Below are 25,368 nucleotides of genomic sequence, written 5' to 3' on the forward strand. Positions count from 1 at the left end.
TAGTAATATGAATTGCTTTTTCCCTGACAATGTAAGACTTACAAATGAATGTTAATTACACATTAAGGTTCATTATGTTTTAAATTAAGCGTTTAATAACACATATAAAAATGTATGAAGGAATAATATACACTGGCACGCTGGCTATCAAAGACCAGAATGAGATGTGACGTGCTGTCAGTGTTTTTCATGCCCCTGAGCTCTTCCATCTGAAAATTACACCATCCACATTTCGCAGTCTCCTCCGTTGCTATGACAATTTGCCGTCACCGTACTTGTGTGCACGTCACATGACACGCAGATGCACTCTCTTTGACTGCACGGTCTAAAATTAAACTCACGCGTGCGAGTGTGACCAGAGCTGTTAATACACTGGATTATCCTTACTGCACAGTGATCATTTAATAAATAAGGTCCCTGGAGTGCGTGTTCTCCTGAGGGTTGACTGTCTGTGTTTCTGTTTACTTGTTTGTGTCTGCATGCCTGGAAGTTTCTATTCTCTAAAGTATTGCGTAGGTCACTCATTCTTTATGTAATCATTCCCAACCCTCCGGGTGATAGGATCGGAATGCTGGGAAGTTTTGTGTCATAAAGCAAGATAAAGAGAATAAGGTGGAAAAGCAAAAATGGAATGAGCATGGGGAAAACTCACCTCAAGGTCATCGAGTGAGCGAGCCATACTCATACGCTTGGAACGCCCAAATGATCGTCTACCAGAGGAACGCTGAGGAAAGCCCATAGTGATGCCCTTGAACCTTCCACCCTGAGAAACACAGAGAGACAGTCTTTATATTTACATTTACGATATAGGTTTTTTTTAATGGCTGATGCCAAAATTGAGAAAGCAATGTGGCCATTTGGCCAAATGGGTTCAATAAAACAAAATATAATTACAGTAATATGGAAACTGTAAAAACAAAGAAAATTGATAAAACTAAATGAACATTTATTGTGCATAAAATGTATGAATATATCCTCAAAAAAAAACAAAAAAATGGATATAGAGGAAAATAGGGAGCTACGGATTGCGCCATGGCTGTAACTATTGCTGGGCTATGGATTTGAAATCTCGCAATACTGTTTGAATAAGATTTTGCTACATGGCGCGTGTTTGTGATAATAACAACATCATATCACATAAAAAAGTGAATGATGATTGGTCATTTTACTGTCTTTTAGAATTTGACTTTATATCGGAGTGTTTTTTATTTCGAACAACTAAATCAAGCAAACAGAAAAATGACCACCTTACCAAATATAACAGTATTAAACACAGAATAAAAGAAATTTAAAAATGTACAAAGGCATAAAAAAATGAAGCACTAAGCCATCCGTGTCACTGTCAAGCTGCTGAGGTCTAAGAATGCCTGGTGTTGCGATATTGAAACATAAATGGGCTTTTAAACCAGGCATCTTGACTGAGCATTTTCATTCATATACAAGAACAATCTGATCTGTGAATAACAAGATCTGTCAACTAAAAAAGAAATAAAAAATTTATTGGCAGTAGACACTGTCTACGCGGCCCACCAAAAGGCACTTTGAGGCCCACCAGCAGTGTTTGGCCGAAGTATGTTAACAAACTGTCCTCTCTCTGTTTGATTTCATTATTTCATTCTGAGAGGAACATTTACTGAGAGCGCAGGATCACATGAACCTGAGCTTCTGAGAGTGCAGAGAGTTTACTCAGCCCTTGAGGATATAAAATATGGTTGCTTCTGGTTTGTGCATTTTAAATCACAGAATTCCGACAAAGTATGTTGTCTCCCAAAAACTTTTTCACATCCATAACACATGTATATTTCCCTTTTCTATAATAGAAAACATGAGTATAGACTGATTTTTTCCTGATGTCTGGACTCCTATCATCAGGAGTTTAGGAAAATATAAACAGATGGTTCGATATATTTGTAATAAATACATTCTTTGAGAAATAATATTTTAACTTTTGACTGAAAATGTCACATCCATAACTCTGGAACTGCTCATTTAACCATCCGCCAGACAAATAAATATGGTCACTTTCATAATAGTACACAACACGTTTTCACATAAAGGTCTGCCGCACATATGGTTTGGGATTAGACTTGCACCTAATTTTTTAATTTTTATCACTTTTAACTCATTTTTGAGCATCATAATATCATATTTACCAGTTTTTAATGTGACAGTAATTTCTTAATGCTTTAAAACAGCTTGAATGTAACTCTACACCATTGACCCGTTTAGCATATGGGGATCTATGAATATGCGAATTAGTCCAGCCTCTACTCAATCCAATAGCTCAGACCATATATATGAATATGCAAATTGATTCCTGCCCTTCACTTTTTTGCACCACCTCAGACCATAGATGTATATGTTAATAGATGCTACATTCGGCAGTTTCAGACACATAACTGCTAAGTCCGGTTTCACACAATGCATACGTGAACTGCATGTTTACAGCTAAATTTCTTTAGCGCTGAAGTTAACAGGTTAAAGCATTCACACTGCATGAAGTAAAGCTGAAGCAGCAGTGCTGCAGTCATTTCAGCACTGAGTCTATGCAGCAATCATACGTAGGGCCCCGTCATACACCCGGCAGCACAATGCGAGACGCAAGTGTTTTTGCTATTTTCAGCCCGGCTCAGTTATCATTTTCATGTCCAGCGCGTCAGGTTTTTTAAATAACAAAAAATGGATTTGCGCCCATTTGTGCGACCATGGGCGGGCTGGTCCAAAAACGAGGTGTGTTCAGGCACATTGCTGGAACATGGGGCGTTGCTATTTTGAGGCAACTAAAATATGCGTTAGTAATATGCGCCTCTAAACGAGAACCTTTTTAAGTATGGGGCTGTCCGAGTGCTGAAACGTCTCCACACGTTTGTAAATTCTTTATCTCCTGTTTGTTACAAATAAAGTATTTTTAGAGATCAAAACATTTCTTGGATATTTGTAAATGACTGTCGTTGTGTCATGTCAGCTATCCTGTAGGCCAGGGGTGCCCAACCCCGTTCCTGGAGGGCTACCGTCCTGCAGATTTTAGCTCCAACCCCAATCAAACACAGCTGAAGCAGCTAATCAAGGTGTTCAGGGTTGCTTGATAATTACAGACAGGTGTGTTGGAGCTGGGTTGAAACTAAAGTCTGTAGGACGGTAGCCCTCCAGGAGCAGGGTTGGGCACCACTGCTGTAGGCTATCCATACATAAACAGCAATTAGAAGCCTGCTTTTTTACTTCCATGACTGAAGGAAAACGACTTCTCTTAGTTTTTCCACCAACAGAATAGGGAATTGGCATGGCACCAGCGCAAGGGCTTTTAAAGGGCATGGGAGAATACTGTCTTGGTTTATTGCACATAACCCAAAACACACACATTACTCATTATGAGAATAGGAACAACCCTGCTAGGTGCACAAGCCCTTTTTCCTATCGTTAAATTAGCAAAAGTGGATTCGGACACACCCCTTAAGACTGTGCGTTGTGCGCTTTAAACCATGCGCTTAGATCGTTAAAATAGGGCCCATAATATGATTTATGGTTATATATGATTTAATATACTGAATGATCTACGCATTCAACTGTGATGATGTGATTGGTTAAAAGTTTGTGACGTAGGAAACGAAGGCAATTTCAAACCGCGGGAATGAGACTATTATATAAAAACTTACTTCGAAAATACTCAGCAATGGTGTTGAATGATGAATTTGCCCAAGGTTTGTCTTAAAGCATATTAAAACATCACATAGACTAAGGCTGCGTCCCAAAACTTAGGCAGCTGACTTGTTGCCTCGCTGCCTCATGAGGCAATGACTTCGGAGGCATGAAGGCAGCTAAGAGAACCTCTTTCGGACACACTTCAAAGGCAGCGTGTTTAAAATTTAAACAGAGAGCACTTTTGTGATAACTAATCACATATTTGAAAGCTACAATAGTAATTTCTCGCTAAAAATGCAATTAAAATGTGTAAAAAGTGAAAACATACATTTATTTAGACTAAATTTGTGCTCCAGACCAGACGCTTTCTTGGCCGCCATTTTATTTTTTCGTACTCGACCAGGCTTGACCAACACACGCATAGAATTGTGGGACAACATCTCAGGAGCCAGGAAGTAAACCTAACATTGTAATCGAACATGCCTTGATGCCTTCCTGCCTTGGAATGCTGCCGCAGAAGGCAGCAATTTAGAGTTTTCGGACCCAGCCATAGTAACATCAATAAAAATTAGATTTTTACCAGAGGGGGACTTTAAGATTAGCTTAGGTAACTTCCTAACTTAAGAATCCCTTTCCTTGTGTATGAATAATACTAAAAGTCAACCCTATTGAGCCAATGCAGTAATGTTGGGCAGCTCAGTCAAACAGCCACAGTGTTTGTTTACACTGTCGGAAGTACTACTACTGTAAAGCTGGATAACCTAAGTTGTGCCCCAACAAAAAAGCCCAAACAAATGCCTTTTGACATGACACCATGTTTTATTCAATGATGTTAGGACAAATGCACATAGAAAAAGACAGCCAGACAGAGACATAGACAGGCAGACTGATAGAGAAGGGATCATTTTCATAGGCTAAAGTTTAGAGGCTGATTTTGTGCAGATGTCAAGAGCAGCGTAACCAAATGGATCTTCTGTGTTGCCTAGATACCCAGAGAACTGTGTGTGTTCAGCCTCATCATTATGACACATCAAGTGCTAACAAACACATGCATACACATACACACAAACATGCCAACACAAGTGTCTACATGCACATGAGGGCCAGGTCAGTACATACTTGTGTTCGCATTTTATGCTAATGAGGACATTTACACAACGTGATCGCTCTCAGTAACACAAATTGATAATACCAATGCTTTCCAAGCAAAGTATGCAAAGACAAGGTGATACAACTTGCATTGCAAACATACCATGAAAGGAAACATAACCATCACATAACCAGATAGGACAAATATGTGCTAGAGAAACAGATGATAGAGGGCTCTCAAATTTTATGTATATAAATGCAAACATCTGTACTTAAACCCGAACAAACCAACTGAAAACAAAATGGTTGCTCAGGAGGTAGAGCGAATGATATTACATTCTGCAACCAAACAATGCAAAAAATGCAAAAAAACATTGGACAAGGTGAAAAGTTATTGAAAAATTGGAGAGTCATTATAGCGTTTTTTGTTTTTATGTTTTTTAGTTTGTTTTGTTATGATGTTTTATCTTTTGTTTCATAGTACTGTATGTTTTTAGTCTGGACTCTTTTTCTGTTTATTGTTTTTTGTGTGTAACACCAAGGACCGTGCTGGAAATACCAGGAAGTATTTTTACTCTTTAGCATGTTATCCTTTTGGATTACTGTCCTTTTTTGTACTGTTTTAATCCAGAAATCAATCAATTATACAATCAAAACCTGTCTGGGTGGCAGGATACTAGATCTAGATTGTGTGTCACTAAAACACTACTACTGAGTAACTGTTTGTTCACACTGTCACAGGTGAGCGTCATTCATTTTCAATGAGAGCTGGCAGCGAGGACGGCAATCAGAATCGCGGTGCGTCTTGGATGGTGTGAGCATCGAGGAGAGTTGAAATCAGGTCAACTTTATGGTAATGAGCTGGTTCGGCGGCAACCAATTGACCTATGGCTAAGCCACGCCCCCTCCACTCACTCGGACAAACAATCAACATTCGGTGACAGGCGCTATGGCAGCTGTCACAGTAGGAGACATTTCACAGGAGGCAATTGATGATTTTTGGAGACAGAAAGACTATAGACCGTTTCAGCAGTAACAACATAAACAAGCCGCTGTCGCGGTCCGCACGTAACTTCCGGTAAACTCCGCTAATAATAAATAACAACAAAGTTCTTTAAACAAAGTTTATTTATATACAACAAGCAAACAAAACAACACATAGATTACCTAGGAAACCAAAACATTTGTTATTTTCGACGAGGCATTTGTTCAAGAGATCAGTTTAGCAACTAGTCAGACCATTAAAAAAACGAAACCGGAAGTAAGGTTCGGATCCAGACGTGTATCACGTGCGTCCGATGAAACCGTCTATATCTCATCTCGAAGTCACCAAAAGGGCATTAACCATGCATTGGAGAGTTGTATTAATAATTTTATTGTTGAGAAGGTCGATGAAAAGCTTCAGCTCCAGGCAAAAAATTACAGGTCACAGTGTAAACACGAAAATCGCTTCTCGTTGCCATCATGATCAAATTAAATATGTACAGGTCTAAGCCTTTTTAATATCTTTACCAATAGTACCTTTCCGTTAGTTCGGTGCTACAGTATTTACATGAATCATTCAGCACAACATTGCGATTACAAATAACATTTATTGTCTCGGTTATTTACAGATACGTTTATGAAGCTAAGTGACATGACGTGCAACGCAGCTAGAAGCTAATGTTAACATTTTCTAATGTTAGGCTATCGTTACGTTAGAGATGTTAAAGATAACGTTCAAATACGTTGTTGACTTAGAACTGATGTAGACAAGCTTGTTTAATTTATCCACGTTTAGTTGGTGTTGTGGTCTACCGCATAACTTAAAGAATAATTCCGGTATTTAACACTTTTGAGTCTCATTTCTGGTTTGTTTTGGATGAACTCCAGTGATGGACACAGAAATTTTGACAGTGGGTCGTGTCTTGACTTTTTGACTCATTTAAAAGCGTCTCTTGACTGCTTCAGAATGGAAGTCAATGACCATGCACAAACATGTACTTAAAACAACACTTAACGTTCATTTTCAAAACTGTACTACTCACCGAGTGGTTTGTGGTGTTCGTTGATGATTAAAAACAAATATATTGGCGCAATGTATGATTTCAATCCGTGTTATTTGCAATAGTGGAACTATTTTTTCAGATACCTCACAACCGCGTATATACTTCCACTCTATATTTGAGTCTGAAGCGTTAGTACACTCCCAACCACTTGATGGCGACAACCACTTTGCCATACAAGTACGCTCGGTGTCTAGCGTATAGACAGCTGCTGCAACCGAAACCGCTTACTTCATACTATATAGTACGCGAAATGCAGTAGGGGAGGAGAGTAGTATGTCCGAATACATAGTATTCGAAAAACAGTATGCGAAAAGTACCCGGATGACCTACTACTTCCGGTTAGATTTTGCAGTGTGCATACGATGGACACTTCACTAACCCATGATGCCCAGGCAGAGGAGTTATCCAATGAAGAAGTAGAGGCATGCGGCTGTTTTCGCCCTGGAATGACATAACGTAATGATGACGTATGTCACGTGATGTAGCAACATGGCGGATGTAGTACGTCCGAATCTCATTCATACTACCAGAATTCATACTATACAGTACCTACTGTTTTATCGGCAAGTAAGTAGGTACTTTATCTTATTCAGTACCTACTATACAGTATGCGGTTTCGGACGCAGCCAGTCACAATCGAGCTCAACTTCAAACCTAAAGCTGGTCACTGAGCCATCAAATATGGGAAAAATTTCTTCTGAGAGAAACCGAGCGAAAAAACTACAACCACATGTAAACAGACCCTTTTCTGTTTCCCGGCGGCGGAGTGATATATCAGCGAGCAATGAGTCTTCCAAGAGAAGTCAATGCAATTTTACAAAATGCCAAATAAAGCACGACAGAAACTGTATTTCGCTACACAACTTGTTTTTAATCATCAACGAACACCACAAACCACTCGGTGAGTAGCACAGTTTTGAAAATGAACGTTAAGTGTTTTTTTAATGACATGTTTGTGCATGGTCATTGACTTCCATTCTGAAGCAGTCAAGAGACGCTTCTAAACGAGTCAAAAACTCAAGACACGACCCATTGTCAAAATTTCTGTGTCCATCACTGTAGTTCATCCAAAACAAACCTGAAATGAGAAGTGTTAAATACCGGAATTATCCTTTAATCCAGAGCAGACACTTGTACCCATGCACACCGTTTGACCATTTTAAACTTAAAATGACAAGAAAAAACACAAAAACGATTGAAAACTGACTAACTGCAATGCATTTCAATGGATGTGATATGCAGAGAATGTCTGAGTGGATTGGGTAAGCTATGCGCCCTGTGATTGGCCCATCATGTTTGGGGGCGTGGCTTAGACATAGGTCAATTGGAAGACCGCTTAAGAGGATTCCTTAGAATGCAATTAATCGTCGGGGCGTCGACTAATCTTTTTCTATAGCATTGTTGGCAGGGAAGAAAGAGCATTTTTTTTCTTTATATTTTGGCAATAGCAGCATTTTTTATTTTGAGTGAACTGTTCCTTTAAGGTGTAGTTGTGTTAATCTCTGTGTTGAGATAACATCATGGATTCCTGTGGGAAGCAGGGATGTACTGTGTGCCGCATTTAGAGTTCTTAGACTTATCAGGGAGGAGCTATCTACAGTATGAGGAGCTCTGAGAAGCTTTCTTTCCTGTTTACTTCATCTAAGAAGAGGGGATGGCAAACCAAACTAAGACATGTCAGTATAAACATATCTTCTATCCATTTATCCCCATCTTAGTCTCTCTTTGTGTCCATCTGTGACCAAAACTCTCTCCTTGCCCAAAGACTGTACAACAGCACAGCACAGGCTTCAAGCAAAGCACAGGCTTAAAGCTCACTCCAAAGCTATTAACCCAAATATAGAAGTCTTAGATGTATAATCAAAGCAAAAACATCTAAACACTTTATAATGCAACACTACAACAACGTGTTAACAAAGTTTCCTGTGTCAGGCTGATTGTTTATTTGATAGTGGCATTAAACATTATAGTCCTGAAAAGGTGTAAAATGTAATACAACTCAAACTATTAAATGTGAGTAGGGGAGAGCGGGGTAAGTTGTCACACTGTTCATAACTCCAACACTAGAGGCTCTATCTCAAAAGCACAAAATCTTATTAGCACACATGTTAGTTTGGGGCAAGTTGTCACATGCTTTTCACATTAGAAATAGTTAACCCCAGGTTATTCTAAACCCCAGTGTGAAAAGTGTGAGAACTTACCATGCTCTCCCCTACTATAAAATTAAAGGTGACAGAGAATGAAAACCATTTTAACTTGTCTTTGTTGAATAATGGTAGTCTACCCGCATTCACGAACATACAAAAAGTGCTAGACATGCTAAACATCATCTCATAGAAATTCATCTTTTAGAAATGTCAGCCAGAAAAAGGCCCAATCTGAAAAACTGATGCTTCTGACATCACAGGCATCTCACTGCCCCTCCACTTTAAAATAATTGGCTACATTTTTTGAGTGGCAGCAAAGTCAGCCAATCAGTAATGAGATTGCAAGTTAAGCCAGTAGGGGGAGCCAAATAGGTGCAAAACCACTTGTTTAAAATCCCCCACCCTAATATAGCTTTCTGAGAGAGGTTTTTAGGAAGCTTCTAAGGCATTACAGACCCAAACAAAAAAAAGTTTGTCTACATGTCACATCACAGAACAAGGATAAATACCCCGTTCAATCATTCTATGTCACCTTTAAGGTGGATGCTGCACATTGGTGGTGGTTGAGAAGAATCCCCTCTTCATATGTAAAACGCTTTGAGTTCTGCAGAAAAGCGCTATATAAATGTAACAAAATATTATTATTATTATTATTATACTACCTTTTACATTCAAATAAAATGTGTTTGATAAAATTCCTTTTTATCTAGTTTTACATTGGTTGTACCACCTGACACAGAAAGTGTACCCAGCCTACCCAGTAGTAGCATTTTTTTTTTCAGTATTTAAAAAATAATAATTTTATTGAGCCATAAAGACCATAGGTTTCACCGGATAAAGTGAGATCATGTTTATTGTTTATACTTGTTAACTTCTTAATAAAAGCCCATGATTGTGCTTGTACCTTGACATTTGAAAAGTCTAAAAATCTAAATTCTTGGACAAAAGTTTTTCAATTATCCTAACATCCTCACAACCACTGATATTTGTAAAAAATTGTTTCCGAGCATAAAATATTGACAGTTTAAACTTTCATTTTACTTGCAGCTGCTCTTGACCGACACAGCCTGACATTCAGCACAAGTACAGAGCAAAGATCTCTTTCACGTCTTGAAGTGACAAGTTAACTAATACATCTGTTAATAATATTAATGAGAACATTTTGAAGTTACCTTTAACCAACTGGTGTCTTTTAGATGAAATCTGTAATATCAATTTCACACAGGTGTCCTAACAAATAACTTAATCACAGGTGCAGACATGTTCCACCAGTTTAGACAACAAGTACGACTCTTAATTTTCTCCTAATTTTGAATAATGCATCTAATGGTCTATAATAAAATAAAATAAAAATATTGCTTTACCTGACAAGTGTGTTTGTGCTACAGTATATTGCTACAGTACTGTAGCCTATATGGTGTTTGTGCTATACATTTTATTATAACAGTACAACAACTATTTGACTAAGAAATAGACTTCATTCAATCATTGGTATTGACTTTATAATTTTCCTATATATCTTAAAAATAAATGCTGCTTCTTTTGCATGCTTAATGCAAATACTGTGCTATGACTGTGCACGTGACACATTAACTGCTCGTGTACACACAACCATAGAGTAAACCACATTTATAAACTACACGAATAATCATTCTAAAATGCAGAAATGTGTTAAAGAGTCAAAATGGAGAAGGAGAAATGAGAAGAATAATCTTTATACTGCTGATGTCCAACCGTAAAACAGCAAGACACAGTGAAACAGTGCCGCCTGTTGGCAAGTACTCACAACACAAACTCACAACAACATGCGCACAACAGGAAAGTTTTATGTTTATAATATCTTGTTCGTGACTTTCTAAAACAGAAACACACTTTATACCAAAACAATGAAATTAATAACTGTGACATGTTGCTAATCCAAGACAGAAAATTCAGCTGCTTTTCATCTCAGATGTATCAGCTGTCTGCTATTAATAAATAACATCATTTAAAACCCTTACTGTTGACTGACTGTACACTATCAAACCTCATCCTCCTATGAAACCTCACACCCCTTCAGCAGTCATGGTTGCTATCACTTGTGTGAGACAGATGGGCTATGGTCACTATGTCAGCAGCTCTTACCTAGAATGCACACTGAATAATAAATTGTACATTTTGCCAGGTGAGAGCTTTTTAGCACATTTCTATGTTGTTGTAGAGAGTTATAGCTGGTTGCTAGGTCACTGCTAGATGGTTGGTTACTGGCCAGGTTAAAACAACCCCCAATACTCTGAAGGAGGTACATCCTATGTGATTTTTGACATTTTGTCCTCAAGGCAAACACCGCAGTTTAGATCATTTAAAATTCCTAATCTGAAGAATAAGGTTGATGTCTGATTTAACAAGTAACACTAATGACCATTTCAAGACAACTGCAAACCTACATACAGTGGCAAGAAAAAGTATGTGAACCTTTTGGAGTTTCATGGTTTTTTTTAATAAATTCGTAATAAAATGTGATCTGATCTTCATCGAACTCAAGTATATATACAAACATATTCCCCTATTCTCGTAATGAGTAATGGGTGTGTTGGGCGTAACATGCAATAAACCAATGAGAGTCATCTCTCATTCCCCTTAAAAGCCAGTTGCGCTCGTGCCATGCCGATTCCCTATTTAGATGGCGGAATTTTTAAACTGAAAAACTAAGTGGAGGAAGACGACCACCAGTTTAAGATGGAGATTAAAAAAATTGCATACATTTTTTTTCATTTTTGTATTAAAACCTTTGAATCTCTTTAAAAGTAATTTTCTTTCAGTCATGGAAGTTAAATTAGCAGGTTTTTAATTGCTGTAAATGTATGGATAGCCTATATTAATCTCAAAGAATAATGGGTGTATGATAGGGCCCCTTATGTGTATGGCCCTCGTCAAATATACCATATTGTAGAACAAATTTAAGAAGAAACTGTCCATCAAATAAAGGTGTTCAGCTTTGGAATAGCTTCCCGGATGAGTTAAAAAAGGCCAGGTCATTAATACAATTTAAAATACTTTATAAAGGATTGGTATTGAAAAGATATATTGAATAGCGATGATAAAATTAATAGTGAAAATAATAACAATAATAATGATAATGCATGTACTTCTAAATATATACTGAAAATATTTTATTTCGCCATATTAAATAATAAAAATTACTGCTGCTTGTATGGAGTTAAGGGTGGGCTTAATAAGCTTTTGCTTCAGCCTACACCTTTTGGTCAATAAAAGTGTAATGGAATTTTTTTTTTTTTTTGTATTAATATTCTTTTTTTTCTCTTTTTGAATGCTTTTGTATGTGTATATGCATAATTGTATGTATGTACTTATACGTTTTTATGTTTTCATGTGCAAACATGACCAATGCATTTGTTGATCAAAAAAATCTAATAAAAAAAAAATAATAAAGTCAATCCATAGCATCTCTATTGGGCTGAGGTCTGGGATCTGTATTGGCCACTCCAAAAGGCGGATTTTGTTTTTCTGAAGCCATTCTGTTGTGGACTTGCTCTGGTGTTTTGGGTCGTTATCTTAATGAGATTCCAGGTGTGCTAAAACCTGACTCCAAGGGTACGGATACTTTTTCCACAAGCACTATGAGGTTTTTTGGTTGTTCTCAATAAAGATATGAAAGATCAGAATTTTGTGTTATTATTTTTACCTTTGAGCTAGATGAAGATCAGATTACATTTTATACTTTTTCTTGCCACTGTATACTGTAAGCATTGAGATTGGTTCGGCTAACAAGCAGAGAATGATTTCAATAACTAAAACACTGCTTGTAATGTTTTTACTGTGCCTACCAGGCCCTGAAGCTATCATCATATCACAAATGATGCATATAACAGCAATAATGCTATTCTGGAAAATCCAATCAGTCTTGTCTGTTTTGCTGTTTTACATTTAAGCATTTAGCAGATGCTTTTGTCCATAGCGACTTACAAAGATTAGGAAAACGTTTTGGGCCTGTGGTCATCATAGTTGGCTCCTGTGGAGTGGTTCTGGGATTTACTCATTTCCTACAAATGCAAAGGTGTTTCTGAACTAGCAGCACAGACATAAAGACAACTGTTGATGTAGGAAAAATAGTGCAGAACAAAGAGCTTATTATTTAAAGTTGATGTGTCTTTGTGTTAGACTTGTGCTTGCCAATGCTTAGTATCGTATTCATAGTTCAGCCACAAACATTACACTTAAAAAAATCCTGATCATATACATCACCAAAATTTAAAGTTTCAATCATCAGTCATGCTGTTCCAAACTCATGGTTTTGGGCAGAATGTTTATGCTGCTTTCGCATACAGCTTCATAACACTATATATTTACTGTAGGTCTTTTCAAGCCAGACACTTTTGTTTTAGAAACACATGCACGCAACATATTGCCAAGCTCAAAATAAAAATCCACTTCCCTCATAAACATATAGTTTTATTTCAGTAGGCATATATATTAACCCAGATGGTTTTTAACCTTTATGATGCCAAGCATCCCACAAATACGATGAACCTTTTGTGTGGGACCCCGTATATTTATGTATGTATAACAAATAAATAATAAGATACACTTAGCGTAAAGCTGGATGTACTTTATAAACCTAAAGTTGTTTTTGAAGCATTTTCAATTTGAAATTTGTACTGCAGCTTTGAAAAAGAATTCTGTCTAACAAACCCCAGTGAGATAAAGGGGACTCTAAGGAAAACACAAAGATACAAAGCAAATATAGATATAGCACGAAATGAGAGTAAGTATTTCTTTGAAATTTTCTGGGGACCACCGAGAACCTCCTTGAGGCCCCTGGGGATCCTTGTATTAACTCACTAGAGTCATTTGGATTACTTTAATGATGGATGTCTGTGCATTTTGGAGCCCCCATATAAAAAGATTACACTATGGTCTTTTAATTGTCTGTGTTCAGTTGAAGAAAGGAAGTCATTCACATCTGGGATGGCATAAGGGGGAGTACATTTGTTCATAAAGTGAGCTATTCCTTTAAGTAGTTGATCTCAGCAAATTCTTAGCCCTTCAAAAGAAGCTTTTAAATCACATTAACACATGTACATAATCTAACTTCATTCATGCATCAAGAAACATCACACCATATTTTACATCAATGCTGCTGGTTTTCACGTCTTTTTATCATGAAGCCACAAGTTTGAATATGCAAAACCACAAATGAGATGTCAGAGCTACAACAAAAGACAGGATTTTCAGTGAGTAATGACTTCAGCTTCAGTCTCCTCTTTATTAAGGCATTCCTATGTCTTTAGAAGACCTGAAATAGATTGTACAAGTATGTGAACTGCTTTTATGGTAATTTTATTGGCGCTTTATTTTTATTTTCAAGTCTGACAGCCCCTAGTCTGCTTTTACTTTAAGGAGAAACACAATTACAAACATATTACCTAAACTACTGTGCCCCAAGAAAATGTAACCCTAGTCTGTGCAGGCTAAAGTCTCGTAATTATGAGATTAGGAGCATCAAAGATTTCACTCATTGACTTTAATTTCAATTTTTGACAAGACCTTACTCAGTCAATATTACACCTCACATAACACACACAGTTTCTGCTTATCTCATGTTAATCTTAAGTACCTATAAAGCAGTATTACATCCCTCCTATATCCAAAGAGTCTTTAGTTTTATCAGATTTAAGACAGATCAGCTTTACCGATTCTTTGGAGCTCTTGGTGGCATACCGCAGACAAAGTGATTCATGAGCAAGCAACATAAACATACACACGAAAAATGATCAAACTATCTCTGGACAACTTAAGATTCACTACATGATTGTGTTGTTAACATTATATGCACTTACAATGCCAACAAAACACAGACATTTGATGAAATTTTACTTACAGTCTACGACTCATGACCCGGTTGGGACCAGCCCATTTTAATGAAATCCAGCATTAAACAAAAACATACGCACAACACCCCTGCTACTATGAATAAACAAACTTTATCCATTGTTTCCATAAGGCTGGGTGAAAGCCTAAATTTCCCTCACAAAGAACAACACACTTCTTTGGTACTGCTGATTTCGTGTCAGCTATTGGTTGGTGTGTGCCCATATAAGGACTTCCACTGTACCACCTGCACTACCCATAAAATAAATAAAGCAAGATTGTTACAGATGAATCTTTCAAAAAAAACTTTGAAACTGGTACAAACCTTGGCAAATGCATACGGCACAGAAATATTCTGTCATACGTCCAACTGCTTTTTTGACACTTTGCCTATGTTTAGCATAAAGAAACTCTTAAACCGTGTTAATAACCCAATATTATACACCCCCATTATAGATATAAAATTTATATTTTTATAAAACGTTCTTTAGTTTATATAGGATGATTTTATGTAGAAAAACATAAAATCACAAAAAATTACGTCTGCTTGGTATTCACAGGTAGAGTCACAAACAATTGCATAGTACCACATGGTTTGGGTCGGGTCAGCTTACTTTTGGGGGCTTTTCCACTGGGAGCAAGACATAGTACCAGATACTTTTTTTAGTAAAACACTGTAGATCACTGATTGGTCTGAGAGAATCATCTTTACCTGCGCCATCGCTATAGAGGGTATGCACGTGCCATCACCTTTGGCGGAAGTGACTGCAGTTTCACGCACTGAGTGGCAAAAAAGTGAGAGGCGACAGCATTAGAATGTAGCGTGAAATCCACAAAAACGTGTCTAAAATGAAGAAAATTGTTGTCTGATTGACTGTGCAAACAGATTCAACAAGAATTTTTAGCTATTGTTTGGTAGCATTAGGCAAGACAAACATGCTGGCAACCCCAGACAAATGGTTGTTTGGCAAGTTGTTAGGGTTACTGCCAAGACCAACTAAATTCAATTTAAGATGATAATTGTCAGTTATACTGCCGCTTTCTAATAAACTCAGGCATTTTGTTCAATGCTTTGCCACTCATTCTTTCCTAAGGGGGTGTGTTCATGTGTTATAGTGACGTCGATGCATACCCTCTATAATGTAAAAGATTAGCTTTACCTTCGTGCTAGCTTGCGCTGTCTCAAGTAAACCTGTTGTCATCTTTGCTTTGCTGTAAGTTCCCAAACTCCCTTTTAGCAATGAAAACACACACAGATTGAGAATCAGGAACACCATACCAGTTTTTTCCAGACATGCAGTTGGTGGCGGCACATTCGCTAAGCGCACGTCCGCATATATGCTTAAATGCAACTTAAATGAGGCTCAGCGGACGGCGTCGACTGACGCCACAAGTGTTTGTTCAAAAACTGTCATGTGAGAAAGAGGTAGTGATAAACGCAATGAGCAAACATCTATTTGTAATAGTCCATTTTAATTTTGTGGCGGACTGAGAAATAAATGGATGTATAGGGATGTATAGCATTCCAACAACACTCTCACTTGTATGATGCCACAGCAGTAGGCAGCGCAAATATAACGACACGCCTATAATCCCTCTCATTCCGAAGTGTTACTAAACTTGATGGAAAAGGTAACCAAGCCAACCATGTGAAGTGAGCTGACCCGACCTAAACCATGAGGTACTATGCAATGGAAAAGCGTCATTAGAATCCATACAAGTTGGCAACATCAAAGTAGGAATACTGAAAAGCAATGGCTGACAGCCATTTCAACTAAAAATTTTCCACTGTGGGGATGAAATGACACCTGCTTTGTGTCAATCTTCTCATCTCATAGTCAATTTTAACATCTTCCTTCCAAGCGAGGAAGCGCAACTGAAGCAGCACACAGGAAGGGTATTTTCAGCTTGGCTACGCATGTCACCTTGCTGACAGAATTCTTCTTTTTGACACTAAAGTCTCTGTGACACTGCAAAATTGCTAGCACTTTAGTGATAGAAAGTAGGCCTATAAACCTTTCTTTTAAATTGAATGCAGCGAAATAGATAAGACAATTTGAACAAGGAAGATGTGATATCTGCATTCTCTGGCTCATAAACCAGAATCCAATTTGAAACCATTACTAACTAATTACTCCTAATTCGTAACATCAGTGAATGTTGTAATTTTGAATGCATTTCAATTTGTTCTCAATTACTCTGGAATGAAATAGCCTTATTTATCTGAACACAAAAGTTTACAGAAAACGGGGGGCTTTCTAAAGTTGAAAAATCCCTTACCTTTTTCTCTGAATCTTTACTTCTTCTGCCATTGCTCTGTTGTTGCTGGTGCTGCCGTAGGTTCTTCTCTCCAAACAGTTTTTTAGCCCACTCATCTTTCTGTGCTTGAAGCCGGTGAGGCTGCGCAGCTGCAATCTCGCCTGCAGCACGGTACCTATCAGCCGGTATCTTACTCATGGGTGGTGGCAGGGTGCTACAGTTAGCACTGGACCATCCGTCTGTAGACTCTGCATAAGACTCCTGATCACTACTGTGTCCCTGACGCCAGTCTCTTAGAACGTGAACGGGCAGCCAACGTTGGCCTGAAGCCCCTGTCACTTTCTTGCCATGGGCGGAGTAGTGTGAGCGTGAAGGAAGGCCTGACACATCCAGCCTTGAAGAGGAGTTCAGATGCCTGCCAGAAAGTTGAGGTGGGTCTGCAAGGCTATGCTGATTGGGCTGAGAATGGTCAAGGAACTGGTCAGGGCGGTAGCCATTGCGGTGTGGTGGAAGACCTCCTAGTACACCTTGGTTACGAGGTCCTGGTGGGTTCTCCCATAATCCAGTGGGCATATGGCGACCAGGGTTAGCACCTAGGTCAACCAAAAGGACTCGGTTATTCTTCTCCTCTGGCAAGAAGTTGCCAATGCCACTGTCACTGTTGCTGCTTGTGCTATTGTTCTGCTGAGCATCCAGGTCACCATCAAGGAAAGCCCGAGCCCGCATACCCTCTATAGATTCTCCCATATCCCGGTACAGCACAGACACAAACTGTAACAGTGGCTGAGAAGTTGGTGGAAACTCCAAGCAGCCACCAGTATCCGGGTCTGGAGTGCAGTCAAAGCCAAAGCGTCTGGAAACACTTTGATGGATCTTGTGATGACACAGTTCTGGGTCTACAATAAAAACGTGACAAGATGTTCGCAGTCCTTGCTCCTCCTCACCACGCCTGTATACGGCATGGTCATTTGTGGCTTGCATGGTGACTAGGCCAAAGAAACGCCGGTCATCTGGGCAGACAGCACTGAATGCTAACTTTTCTGCAGGATACGTTGCTAGTACAGCACCTCTGTCATTGCAGAGCTGTACACAGTCATGCATAACTTTAAGTAGGACCAACGAGTGGACCTTTTGTTCGGCACGTAAACGTCGCATACACCCACGAATTGCCTGCAGACTGTCACTTTCCAAATTGGCACTCGTTGAAGCTAATTCAATAGATCCTAGATAACCCACAATCATGCCAACATTAAGGATCCCCGCAGAGTCGACTGTTTGCAGCAGAGCAAGTTCATCTTGCTGTTCAAACATATCCACAAACACAGAGTCGTCATTGAGCACTTTGGACATCTCTTCTTCAGTAAGCAAGTTGGGATCACTCCTCCGGATGCTAACGTTACCAAAAGGGAGGTCAGGCTCTGAGAGGGCCCTTGTTTTAGAGGCAGATGCACAAGCCACTGCTTTTTCTGAGCTGCTGGATGAGTGGCTGGAATTTTCAAAGATCATGTTAAAGATTCCACCAGACTGCATTTCCGCAACAACACGTTCTGCGCGGTTTATTCCCATTGTCTTTGAGTCCATCTTTGGCCTTATCCAGTGGCTCTTGTGATCATGGATGCCCAGTTCTTCATCGCTCGAACATGAATCTAGGTTATGATTGCTTTCAGCGATGACCAAATGTAAGACACCTGTGCAGCGGCCAATAAGTTTGACCACATCCTCATGAGACGCTTTACATACATTTATGTCGTTCACACTCAGGATCTGATCTCCAGAATGAAGGCCCACATAGTCAGCTGGACTGCCCTTCAAGACGCAACTCAGCACACATGGAGAATGCCCAGAAACTGTGAAGCCATAACCTGTTCTTCCCCTAGCAACCTCAACTCCTCTTATGCGGGCAGAAGTCTGGGCATTCACACGCCTTCTGTTTTGCTCTGATTGTCTGAACATTTTGTTTTTACCTCAGTTTCAAACAATGACACGGAGTTGAAGCATTAAATGCACCAGTAGAGTGATGATGTCATACTTCCTGCTCCACAGCTCTTGTGCAAGTTACTAACCAGGTGCATGCTTGAATGTTTACAGAACACCTTCAGTAGGAAAAGAGGGGAAAACTTGTTAATAAATTGACAGCTAACAGCATTAAATGACATATAGCATGTAAATCTAGAAGCTAAGATCAATGTTAAATTAGCATTTATAAGGATATATTAAAATGCTTTAAAACAACACATTTGTTCCTAATCCCGTTTTAAGCTTTAGCATAGAAAGCCTTTCATTTAGGTAAATGCTTCTTACCTGTCTTTTCACACACACCTGACAATCACAAGGCAGATTCAGGCCTCCGCTCAGGTGAGAGGCAAAGTGGCGGTTGCTAGGCAACAGGATACAATGCAGAATTCCTATAACTCATATCTATATAGTTAAAAATAAAACAACAAACCACTCAGAAGGGTAAAACATGACAAAAGTTTCGAGGTCACATAAATACTTCAATAAACATGTAGGTTTAAAAACTTTGGCAAACTTTAAACTATGGTTGAACTTTCGTCCTGTTCGTTTACACACCTCTGTACTGCCATTTAAAAATAATAAACAAAAATAGATGCACATGCGTAAAACGTAAACGTACGTAGACTATTAAATTTAATAATAGATTAATACAAAATATTTTAAATGTATGTTCTCAAGACTTTCCTAAACCTAAAGATGCGATAACTTTGCGAACTGGACTCATCCACACATGCTGAACGGAACGATCCCGCCTTCATTTTCCCATTGTTCCACTGCCTCGTGTAACCATGACAATGGAACTTTCCCTAAAAATTTTTTAACGCTCATTGGTTTCCACAACTGTCAATCATCACCACAACAACCCAAAATCAGTTGGACCGTAACTTGCAAACTAACCACGAAAGTTATGCTACAGGTGTCCAAAACTGTACGCGCGAGGAATGATAAAGTAAAACACTAACGTGCACATCCTTAACATAAGAAACATCCAAGTGAATTAAATATTTAATGCAGTTTGACAGTTTTAGCTAGCGCGGTATTGTTTTACGGCGGAACAGCTGGCCAGTGAGTAACATCTAACGGTATTGAATTATAGGCATCAATAGCCAGTTACTGACAAGACTGTTGCACCAACATAAACGTATTATATAAAGCAATAAGACGATTACCGCAGATACATTTTTGTAGTTGAATAAAGTATATTTTACGTTACGTCTAACTTTTATCATCAGCAGAACGCGCAAGAAATTCCCATGGCTACATTGCTAACCTACATTAGCCAGCACTTCCTAAAAACTTTACTCAGATGAAATAATGGAAGTTGAACAGAATGCCTGTAAGTTACAGAGAATACCGAGGTGTACATTATAGTTATGTAGATACACATCATTCTTACCTGCTTTAGATGTGTTTTCTGTTGATGTGAAGTTTAATGGCATGGTAACCTTAGTTCTGCAGAAGGAGTAAACAAAAGGAGAGGGCAGCAGCTGGTGTGTGGACAGCAGGAGGAGAAGAAGGAGGAGGAATATACAGCACCGGTATGAAGCTATTCCTTGATATTCCTTGACATTGTTTCAACTGAACAACTTACTTAAAAAAAAATTAAGTTGCACCTTTGAATGGCAAAATGTAAAAGTTTGCAGACTTAGTTTCTTTTAATTTAATAAGCAACAATTTATCTTGTGCGACAACATGTGGATGCCAGTTTATAAGTATTTAAATATTTTATCCTTAAACATAAATGTTGCAATTAAAACTAAACCACAGTCTTGGTCAATTATTAGTAATTAATTCCTCACCACATTAGTAATAGTTTTTGCTATTTAACTATGCATGTTGGTATACATCAATAGCAACTGATGCAGCAGTTTACCTTATACAGTGCAAATAAGATTTTTTTATTTATAAAGATGGCTTAAATTAACCATCAATACACCTGCCTAGTTGAGAACTGCAAAACAATTAACAGTCAGGCAATAATAAATTCAATTACGCAAATTATACATTTTAAAATCTTTTATTATTTTCTATAGTATAGTTTTTTAGTGGTTTAAGACATTATAACAATCCATTAAAATAAATACATTAACTTTCCGTCCTCTTGTACTGTCCATAGCTTGCAGAGATGAGCTTAACAAATAAAGGGGATTTTCTTAAAGCTCCGGCGCGAGACCATCATGGCATCCTAGACTGATGGGTGGGGTTTATTTGTATGCAGGGACAACTGCCATCCTCCCAAAATAAACCATACTGTGAGTTACCCATTCTATTCTTGCCCACCATTGTGTTTATCTCACTATGATGAACACTAATTTGAATACTAAAAGATGCCTACTTTTGAAAATAATAAATAAATACAACGTCAAATGGGTATTGCCTGCATTTGCTGGGTATGAAAAAAAGTTTCACCTGAGATGTAATAAACCAGTCAGGGTTTCTCCTCCCCTTCTAATATAAAGTCTCCCGACACAAACTAAACAGGACAAAAGGTTATACTAGCTGATGTATCTAAAATGACAGTGTTAGCCACACAAAACAAATGTTACAATTTTGCAGTATTGTCATGTTTGGTCCAGCCACAATGGTGGCTTTTGTTAAAGGCATTCAAGTTCATTCCTGCAGCCCATCAATACTTTGACATTTTAATACAACATCCTTAAAGCCGCTACTGAACAACCCATTTAATGATGTCAATTCAATATTTAATGGATCTGTAAAACCATCACTGTTGAGAAATCCTGTAGGCATGGGGCAATATTAACACAATAAGTGAATATGCCTATAGATTTTAAAGAAGGAAAGGCTTTTACTGAGCAGTGAAAATATCAAGTTTCAAGTGCTATGTACATGTTCTTCTTCACTATAACAAAGTAAACTTCTTACAATTTTAGATAACATATATTTAGTGGTCTGTACGCTAGCAAACATGACCAGTTAATGTTGGTCTTCATGGTAGCAGACTTACAAGCATGCCATGAGTGCGCATTTGCCAAACTGTCTTGTCATTGTTAGAAGTAGGCTATGTGGTGCCCATGTAGTCCGTCATCCGACTAACAATCACAATTATCACCCCATTCTCGTTACATCACAAAATATTGATTCAGTATTGAAAACAGACTACAGCATGCTTCAATTTAACATACAAGATATCTATTTACAGCGAAGGGACCTATGCCACAGAGACAAAATATAATGTTTCCCCCACGTCCGAAAGAGAAAAAGCTGGGTTATTGCGCACATTCGGTTTGAATGGCCCCTTTCTTTACATCATCTAATCTCCATTGATGGGTGTTGTCATGCACCACATTTTATTCAACTCATCACAAATATTATTTCTTTTACACAAATTGTACATGATGTAAACACTCTATAGATTAAAACGCATACTTCGTCATTACACTAGATCAACGTCCTGAGCTCTTAAAAGAAATGTTATAAACAATTGAAGATAAATGTGTTGTAAATTACACATTATGTCATACAGATCCGAGCTGCTATTTTAACGATTTCAAACCATACAAAGGGCTTTAGAGATTCACATCCTCTGTTTAAAAACAAATAAATTGTAACTTTAAAACAACAAATATAGACAACTAAATTTAAAGAGGAAAAAAATCGTATTTGTTTTAGACAATTCAAACCTCTTTCAGTGCAAACGCTGCACTGCCATCAAACACAAAGCATCTTTAAATACACAAAACTCTTGTCATTCCAACATCTCCCACATTAAAGGGGATATACAGACTCATTTTACAATTTATATATTTCTATTTTGTTTCAAGTGCTGGCAAACACAGAGCAAAATAATGTGTCACCCATGCAACAGGAATGATTTAAAACTGGGGGAGTGGTGGTGGGTCTGTAAAGAACATCTTTAATTTTCGTGGGAGCAGGAGAATTTGGATTTGTGGAGATGGAAACTGTATGAAAAACCAACTGGAAATTGGAAATCAACCACTGCGTGCAACTTTATGTATCTCTGTAGTGTCTGAATCCACATTCTTTGCAACATTTAGTCAGTTTATTAGTACCTAGTCTTTACTAATGAGATACATTGTCAGTTTAGACTGCATAACAGAAAACAACTGCAACTAGTGCATACTTACACTGTGCTGTCTTGCCACAGATTTTAGATGAACAGACTATGGAAAAGAAAAGGCTATATACTGTTACACTCTAAAGTCCATTGTTTTGATGGTTGTAGTATTTTTTAATTATTATAAAGACTAGTGGTGTTACTTGCATTCAGATGTATTTTGGTTTACACTTAGTGGCAACATTCAGTGGATGTGTGTCTTTGTTTAGGTCTCTAATAACTATTTGGGCCAATATGTCTTTATATATATCGTGGATACTGCCATAGCAACCAATCCACCTCCACATATCCAATCCAAGATAATTTCTCGCTGCCATGCATCCCGGTGTGTAACGTTAACACTTAACGTCCCGGTTCAATTTAGTGTATTGGCCATATTTGTTACCATCTTATTGATGACAAATTGATGTGAAATATTTTTACTCTGCTCTGTATTATAATGACGTGTCTTGGTGAATGCTCTGCAAACAGCACAACAGTTGGTAATATGGACTACCAGGAGACGCAACCATTTCAAAGACAGACTGGAAGGCCCTGCGGTCTAACTCTTCATCGATCTGGTGTCGGTAGAAATCCATAGCGACGAGACAAAAGAGGCTAATGTCCACTGTGTCTGACTTCCCCATGCGACTGATGACATGAGGCAGGCTAAAGGGGAAAGAAGTTAAGGAAAATAAGGAAGAAGAGGATGGAAATACAAAAACATGGACTACACATTAATATTTAAGGATACAGGGCAGAGATCCACTGGCTGGTAGAGGCGCTAACAAAGAAACAAGACAGGCTCCACATTGCCATTGCGACAGGTGTTCTCTGTGTAAAGTTCGACAGAGAGAGCAGCACCCAATCACGAACCATGGAGGACTGGCCAGTCGCATGCAGTGTTTGAAATACCTGTAGCAAGAAATACATGCAAATAAAGGACATATTACCCTTTATAAAATAACTGCATCATCAAAAATTATATAAATATTTAGGAGTGGAGCTGTGGAGTACAAAGTTTTCTGTAAAATAAGACAATTTATATAAATGTACTCCAATTTATGTGGGTAGATGACTCTTTTAAATTCAGGTATGCCCAATTCTGCAAAAATTCTAATTATACTGGAGAGCATATACTGTATATACACTCACCTAAAGGATTATTAGGAACACCTGTTCAAGTTCTCATTAATGCAATTATCTAATCAACCAATCACATGACAATTGCTTCAATGCATTTAGGGGTGCGGTCCTGGTCAAGACAATCTCCTGAACTCCAAACTGAATGTCAGAATGGGAGAGAAAGGTGATTTAAGCAATTCTGAGTGTGGCATGGTTGTTGGTGCCAGACGGGCCGGTCTGAGTATTTCACAATCTGCTTAGTTACTAGGATTTTCACGCACAACCATGTCTAGGGTTTACAAAGAATGGTGTAAAAATGGAAAAACATCCAGTATGTGGCAGCCCTGTGGTAGAAAATGCCTTATTGATGCTAGAGGTCAACGGAGAATAGGCCGACTGATTCAAGCTGATAGAAGAGCAACTTTGACTGAAATAACCACTCGTTACAACCGAGGTATGCAGCAAAGCATTTGTGAAGCCACAACACGCACAACCTTGAGGCGGATGGGCTACAACAGCAGAAGACCCCACCGGGTACCACTCATCTCCACTACAAATAGGAAAAAGAGGCTTCAATTTGCACGAGCTCACCAAAATTGGACAGTTGAAGACTGGAAAAATGTTGCCTGGTCTGATGAGTCTCGATTTCTGTTGAGACATTCAGATGGTAGAGGCAGAATTTGGCGTAAACAGAATGAGAACATGGAGCCATCATGCCTTGTTACCACTGTGCAGGCTGGTGGTGGTGGTGTTATGGTGTGGGGGATGTTTTCTTGGCACACTTTAGTGCCAATTGGGCATCGCTTAAATGCCACGGCCTACCAGAGCATTGTTTCTGACCATGTCCAACTCTTTATGACCACCATTTACCCGTCCTCTGATGGCTACTTCCAGCAGGATAATGCACCATGTCACAAAGCTAGCTGTCATTTCAAATTGGTTTCTTGAACATGACAATGAGTTCACCTCAACCCAATAGAGCATCTTTAGGATGTGGTGGAACGGGAGCTTTGTGCCCTGGATGTGCATCCCAGAAATCTCCATCAACTGCAAGATGTTATCCTATCAATATGGGCCAACATTTCTAAGGAATGCTTTC

At 38.5% G+C, this 25,368-nt stretch overlaps 2 protein-coding genes across 9 annotated transcripts in view; both read right to left on the minus strand.

The window, feature by feature from the left end:
* Positions 1-20,566, minus strand: part of rgs12b (regulator of G protein signaling 12b) — a 66,893-nt gene extending 46,327 nt beyond the window's left edge. For 2 of the 4 annotated variants that reach the window (XM_065265185.1, XM_065265186.1), the window contains exons 1-4: positions 20,466-20,566; positions 19,355-19,471; positions 17,075-19,146; positions 653-763 (exon numbers count right to left, since the gene is read on the minus strand). In XM_065265185.1, coding sequence (XP_065121257.1) covers positions 653-763; positions 17,075-19,006 — 2,043 coding nt within the window. In that variant the 5' untranslated portion in view covers positions 19,007-19,146; positions 19,355-19,471; positions 20,466-20,566. The remainder of the gene's footprint in view (positions 1-652; positions 764-17,074; positions 19,147-19,354; positions 19,472-20,465) is intronic. The other 2 variants (XM_073814263.1, XM_073814264.1) reach the window with 2 other exon arrangements.
* A 501-nt stretch (positions 20,567-21,067) lies between these two features.
* htt (huntingtin) overlaps positions 21,068-25,368 on the minus strand; it is a 50,360-nt gene continuing 46,059 nt past the window's right edge. For all 5 annotated transcript variants that reach the window (XM_065265504.2, XM_065265505.2, XM_065265503.2 and 2 more), the window contains 2 exons: positions 23,899-24,059; positions 21,068-23,813 (listed from right to left, as the gene is read on the minus strand). In XM_065265504.2, the coding sequence (XP_065121576.1) occupies positions 23,600-23,813; positions 23,899-24,059 (375 nt within the window). In that variant the 3' untranslated portion in view covers positions 21,068-23,599. The remainder of the gene's footprint in view (positions 23,814-23,898; positions 24,060-25,368) is intronic.

The sequence above is a fragment of the Paramisgurnus dabryanus genome, chromosome 4, assembly GCF_030506205.2.
Source record: "Paramisgurnus dabryanus chromosome 4, PD_genome_1.1, whole genome shotgun sequence".
Taxonomy (NCBI): Eukaryota; Metazoa; Chordata; class Actinopteri; order Cypriniformes; family Cobitidae; genus Paramisgurnus; species Paramisgurnus dabryanus.